Source organism: Limulus polyphemus, unplaced genomic scaffold (genome assembly GCF_000517525.1).
Source record: "Limulus polyphemus unplaced genomic scaffold, Limulus_polyphemus-2.1.2 Scaffold7483, whole genome shotgun sequence".
Taxonomy (NCBI): domain Eukaryota; kingdom Metazoa; phylum Arthropoda; class Merostomata; order Xiphosura; family Limulidae; genus Limulus; species Limulus polyphemus.
This window is the reverse complement of record NW_013673093.1, coordinates 15,652-22,331: the sequence shown is the minus strand read 5'-3', so window position 1 is coordinate 22,331 and position 6,680 is coordinate 15,652. Positions and strand designations below refer to the sequence as shown.

Genomic DNA, 6,680 nt, shown 5'->3' with positions numbered 1-6,680 from the left:
AAAAATTGTATTTTACGGTGATAATCTTGTTTTCTTGTGCCCAATAATGCATAGTTTCATTTGATAAACACGTTTAGATTGAATGGTAATTTATAATCAGTCACAAGAACGTCGAATCTGAATCACTTGAAAAAAACACGGGGGTGCTTAACTTTTTTCCAGGTGTATACATAAAATTGGAGATATATAGCTAGTGAAAGTGTGGATGTGGTTGTATGAAGATATGAAAATTTTTACATCGCATTTAAAAGAATTGAAATACTTTAAATTTCTGAATATTAATCAATTTAGATAAATCTTTTATGATAAAATCAATACCTGAAACATCATTAACAATATTTCTATATATTTTGAAAGAAAATATTTGAAAAATAAACAATTATTGTTGACAATCTAAACCGATTAGCAGTGTTGATAAGATTTTCCTTGATTTCCACAAAAATTAAGAGTGGGTATGTTAATTGATGATTTTCTGGTCAAACACAGGACTGAAAATAACAGAAAACATTTTTTGAATATAATTTGAAATTTCCTGAATTATTTCATTTAATTGCACTTTGTTTTGTTCAGCAAGATATCTATACTATCGAATATCAGTAGTGTGTTCATAGTGTTGTTTATTTATGTTCATTTACCTTAGTCCATCCAGAACACATAAATATGTTAAAAACGTCGTGTACGTGCTCTTCCGTCAAACCAAATGGTTCAATTGCATTTATCAAACTTTGGTGACAGGTAACTTCTGGCCATTGTCCAGTGATCTTCTGGACAGTATAAGGGTCACATCTGGTACCTATATCAATAAACAGTTAAGAAATTAACGGACATTTCAACCATGACTGTTCACAAGACGTTTAATCTGATACATTAACTGGTCACTTCTTGAGAACAATTACTCATCATCTTATGTTGTGATAATCACATGAATTTGGGGCGGCACACCCCACAAACAACTGGAAACTGTTTTAATGTAATCATTTCGTTAGGTATGACATGCAGATATCATAAAACTACCCCCCCCCCCTATAAACTACAGTAGGAATAATTCTCTGTCGTACACTTTTTAAAAATTTCTTACAGTTAAACATGTTTTGAAACACATTTTACTTTAAACCATATACACATTCATCTTTGAGACGCACTAACCCTGCATTCGGAGATTGCTACACATTTGAAGGCCAGTACAAGGAACATAGCTATTTTCAAACCAAGCAGATTTGCTAAAATAGTCTTTAATCACCAGCAGGTGACAGCTACAGTTTGTTGTTGTTGTCTTTGGCAGATGTGTACCCTTTAAATTACATTGATGACAGGTATATTTGAATTAACCAGTAAGTCAAAATAACGGTTATTCATAATTAGATCCATTTACATGGGTATCTTCTATCATACACCTTTGAAAGTTGTAGAGCTTATTGTTCTTACCTTGCGGACTAACCATAATTTGACCACATTTGTAAATACACAGATATCAAGCGATCACATGACATAGCATATAATCATGTACAAATAAATGGAGTGTCAAGTATATGTTTATGTGTTTAGGAGGTACAGGTATACCCGATGTGACACGCGGTATGCGTTCCTAAAAAACAGCGCGTTACAATATGCAGGTTTTCCCATAGGAACAATGTTAAAAGTCAAGGATGCGTTCCTGCAAAATTATTTTTCCCTTAAAAGTCAACTTTATAAATGGTATAAACCACTGTAAAAAGATATATTGATGTGTATTTATGTAAAGAAACAAATATTACAAGCAAGATATTTAATTTGAAGACAAATAAATACAAAAAATATTTTAAAAACCTGTTTATTCTAAAATAAATTTTTTCAGACCCTAACACCGTTTGCCGACTTTTGTTACTTTTAAAGGAGTCCAAAGTGGCACAGCGGTATGTCTGCGGACTTACAACGCTAAAATCCGGGTTTCGATACCGGTGGTGGGCAGAGCACAGATAGCCCATTGTGTAGCTTTGTGCTTAATTACAAACAAAGATTGTTTCTCGATAAATTTCTTTGTAACAGTTTAATAATTCCTCCAAGTTTCTGTTGAATGAGCTGCTCCTTTCCATGTTGGGGTCCATGTCTGAAACTACTTTGTTAAAGTCATCAGCAAGTGAAAAAAAATATGATAATTCTTTTAAAGTTATGACCTTTGGTTTATCATAGCCTTTGTCAGGATTGCTGTCTGATTTGGCTGCTGCCCGATCTCCGTCATTTTGCATTAATTCATCGTTAGTCAGTTCTTAGAAACTATCAGCCAGCAGTTTTTCTATGTCTGCTCCCTTCACCTCTTTGGAGCCAGCATCCTGAGCAAGCCAAACAATTCCCATTGTCAACTGAGGTAATGTATTTTTAAAGCTTTTGAAATTGGTGATGCATGTAGGCCAATTTTTTTCCATACCCCATTCACAGCCAATTATGTGATGTCTGCCCATGACAAAGCGACATTGTAAATTGCTTTTTTTTTAATATTGAATTCCTTCCAATATGTCCTGATGTTTCCTTCTTCTCCTTTGGTGGCACGGTGTTGGATATACAAGACTGTTTAGTGTAAGTGTTATTATCTAGTTTATTTTGTGACTTAATATTTAATAAATGTTTAGTTTCATGACAGCAGTGTGAAAGATTATCTTAAAAGTGTTGGTTGTGACAAATTTTTGTTACATAACTCTGTAATAGTCGTAAGTTGTGTTTGCAATTATATTGTTGTGGAGGCTTTACTAATATTGTTGACGTCACATTACTCGAACCTGCAGTATTTTTCTCGTTATTTTAACTGAGTATTGTTAAATCAGCGCTGTTCGTACACTTTACAGAAAGTTCCAGGACTCGGTAACCAACATATAAATAGAGACGACCAAACCAGCGCAAATCAAATGAAATGGAAGAAAAGTTCACTCATAGAAAAGTAAAAAAAAACAAAAAAAAAAACACGTGAAGTTAGCTGGTGTGTGAGTGATTAGCATTAATGGGTGATATTTTAAAATGAGTTTCACACTTTAATAGAGATAAGGAGAATGATTTGTCTTGTCAAAGGAAGTTCTAAAGTAATTCAACACGTTTATGTAGACTTTGACGAAAAGGAGACAATTATTTGAAGTTCAGGATACTACTTTGATAACCCACTGGGTAGCGTAAGTGAATTATTTACTGATACTATTGTGATAAGAGTAGAGTAAAATAGTTCATCTTGTTAATTGGATTCTAACGTAATTGAATCATCCTAAGTGAACTTTTCACAATTATGTAGAGTTTCAGATATCCATAGTGTAAATAATTTTTGTACATAGTTTGACTTGTTTTGAATATTTTATTTCAATATTGTTGAATTTATCACAGACACCTACTGTAGAAGAATTCTCAGCCCACATATGCATAAAATCCTGACACACGCATTAATTATTCCACTGTTTTTTGTAGGTAATAGGCTTTAAAAACAAATATCACACCCTGGTCCTTAAGTTGTAAAATGGAGGTTGTATTCGGCGGCAAAAATATGACTTTAATATGGGGTGAAATTCATTTAGGTTGACTGGGTGGCCAGGGACGTTGTTCAACAAAAGTAGGATTTTGTAATCGAGATTACTTTCTTGGTTATATTTTTCAACAAATGGCACAAAAACGGTGTTGAACCAGTCTGAAAATACATTTCTTGTTACCCAAATGATACAACAGGAAACTCTCCTTTTGCAGTGCTTTTTAAGGCTCTAGGATTTTCGGATTGGTATACGAGCAAAGGCTTCAGTTTCACATCGCCATTAGTATTGTCCTCTAACAACAGAGTTTGGTTTGGTTTGAATTTCGCGCAAAGCTACACAAGGGCTATCTGCGCTAGCTGTCCCTAATTTAGCAGTGTAAGATTAGAGGGAAGGCAGCTAGTCATCACCACCCACCGCCATCTATTGGGCTACTCTTTAACCAAAGAATAATGGGATTGGCAGTCACATCATAACACTCTTACGGCTGAAAGGGCGAGCATGTTTAGTGGGACGGGGATTCGAACCCGCAGATTGCGAGTCGCGCACTCTAACCACCTGGCCATGCCGGGCCTGGTGAATAAAGAACTACTGATTTATCTTCTGTATCCTTACAACCTTGTAGTACATATTATATTCCGTTTCTTTGCAGATTTACTTATAAATTCTACCAGAAGTGCCCTAGATCTTGTTGTTGGTAGTATTGATATAATATAGATTCTTCAGATTTTTACCATTTACCTTGCAACTTACAGTTCACGTCATTACAAAATTGTTATCTAATGCTTTCTAAACAACTATTATGACATACAAGTATTAGAAATAATTGTGAAAACATTGAGGAAAAGGTTATAAACCACAAAATATTACGAGAATATCACCCCCCCCCCCTTATCGTGTGAAAAGATCTGCACTTGAGTAGAGTCACTTTTTAATAGTTTAAATTCTGATTGGTTTTCATCTTACCAATCAGAAAATGTCATGTCAGTATACATCCTATAAAAATAAAAGATATCAGTAGCAGCAGTATTGAAAATTGCAGCAAGACTCCATGTTCCAGTAGGGTATTTGTGGATCGAAGAAGCAAACCGAAACTCCAAAAATACTATTAAGTATCTCAGGGTATTTCATTTACGAAATGGGCGACAGTCGAGTACAGATCGTGTCAATGACCTTGCTGTAAATACAGGTGTGAATGTTACTTCAATAACACTGTAATATATTAGTATGACGTGGTCTTAAAAGACGTGTAGCTGCTCGAGAAGAGGTAACCAAACCACAAGTTGCTATGAGAATGGTATTATAAATAGTGAAGTAAATATAGTGAAGATGTATGATCTTTACATATATAGTTTGCTCAACAGCAAAGAACTGTATCATTGTCAATGTACAACATATACAGAAAAGCATAGTGGGGGATCAGTACAAGTTTCGGGCTGCAACTCAGCCCAGAATGTTGGTGATTTACAAAAACTTATGGCACCCTGATTGCTGACATGTCCTTGTACATTCTGACATATAATATTGTTACCTCAGGAACACGACTTATTTTCCAGCAAGACAATGATCCCAGCTCTATAAAGAAAACGATCTCTTGACTGTAGAAGGACTGATGTAACACTCGTAACCATTGTCTGGTCTGCACAAAGTCCCGACGTGTACATTCATAAGGCAAAAGGTGACCAAACAACGTGGCTGAATTGTGAGAAGTAACACAAAACAATTGGAGCAATATTACAAAAGGTGACCAAACAACATGGCGGAATTGTGAGAAGTAACACAGAACAATTGGAGCAATATTACAAAAGGTGACCAAACAACTTGGCGGAATTGTGAGAAGTAATACAGAACAATCGTAGCAATATTCCAAAAGGTGACCAAACAACTTGGCTGAATTGTGAGAAGTGACAGAACAATTGCAGCAATATTACACATTTGTGTATTGATAAATTATTAAAGCATGAAATAGCTAGTGCATTGTAGAGACTATTGCCTTCGCTTTTTTATTTCCTGTGATTGTGTTTTATATTAAGTTCACAATCTACTTGCCATTACTCGTTGTTTGTGAGTCCTACATGTATATTTCTCGCGAGTTTTCCATTGCTGTATAAATATTTATTAACTCTTCAACACTTACTATTGACACTCAAAATGGATGAAAGTAAGTATATTGTTACGTCTCCGTTCGTTAGTTAATGTTCCGTAAAAATTATTACCGAAGAAACTTTACCGATACATTGTCCTTTCTTAAATAAAACTGGTTTATTCTTTCTGAATACAACTTTGCGATACACTTAATTTCAAAAGTCGCGCTATAACAAACGCTATAACTCACAACGAATGTCTCACGTGCCCAACAATATTCTTTCTCTGTCCGCAGTTCTATTACTCATTACCTTCCCGTTATGTTGTGACCGTCTTATATATAAAAGAATACCGAGATCTAGTAAATTCCCGATATTTCAGGAAGGGACGTGAATGTTCGAGAAGCTTGTGGCGTGATACATCGGCGTCACGTGACCCCGATGTCGTAACATTATGTTATTTACTTTTCCAATTTTAATGCCCTTTGATTGAGGAATAACACTAGTCATTACCTATTTGTAGTGATAAAAAAAATTACCGAAGAGATAATGTTATGCAATGATAAGTCTAAAACTATATCGTTATAGTTCTGTACCCCAAAAACATATGAATTTTTGATTATATCCTTATGATAAAGTATTCTTTTAAAGAAAAATACTAACCCATTACGTCGTGAATACCAGCACCATCTTCGTCTGTACCGTACTGTACGCTATCTGCTACAATAGTCGCCATAGGGCGTAAGTATGGTAAACTACTCCACAATCTGTCGTAGGTTGTTAGGTGTCCTGAGTGGATTTGCCGAGTTTTCCCTTGGAATTATTAACAGATATAATAAAACTATAGGTACGCTCTTAACAACTCGACAGCAATGGCTCTATACGCTATTTATAGTAAACACCTGCTTATTTATTAATAGGTTAGTAAAGAAACAGTGATCTCATAGTCCGTTATGTTAATTTACTCGAAAAATTAGTACAGAATTTTAAGAGTAAGAACATACTTAAAAATTAATATTTAATACAACCCAAAACTTTCGATCCTTTAAGTATATTGTTGCGTCATCGAGATCACGTGACAATTCTCACGCTATCTTGTTTCTAGAACTATCATGTA

The 6,680-nt window shown here is 34.8% G+C and overlaps 1 protein-coding gene across 1 annotated transcript in view; it reads right to left on the bottom strand.

The window, feature by feature from the left end:
* The window catches only part of LOC106474654 (uncharacterized protein C11D3.03c-like), a 25,401-nt gene that overhangs the window by 7,735 nt on the left and 10,986 nt on the right, over positions 1-6,680 (bottom strand). The window contains exons 3-4 of the mRNA XM_022402956.1: positions 6,227-6,383; positions 636-793 (exon numbers count right to left, since the gene is read on the bottom strand). Of these exons, the coding sequence (XP_022258664.1) occupies positions 636-793; positions 6,227-6,383 (315 nt within the window). The remainder of the gene's footprint in view (positions 1-635; positions 794-6,226; positions 6,384-6,680) is intronic.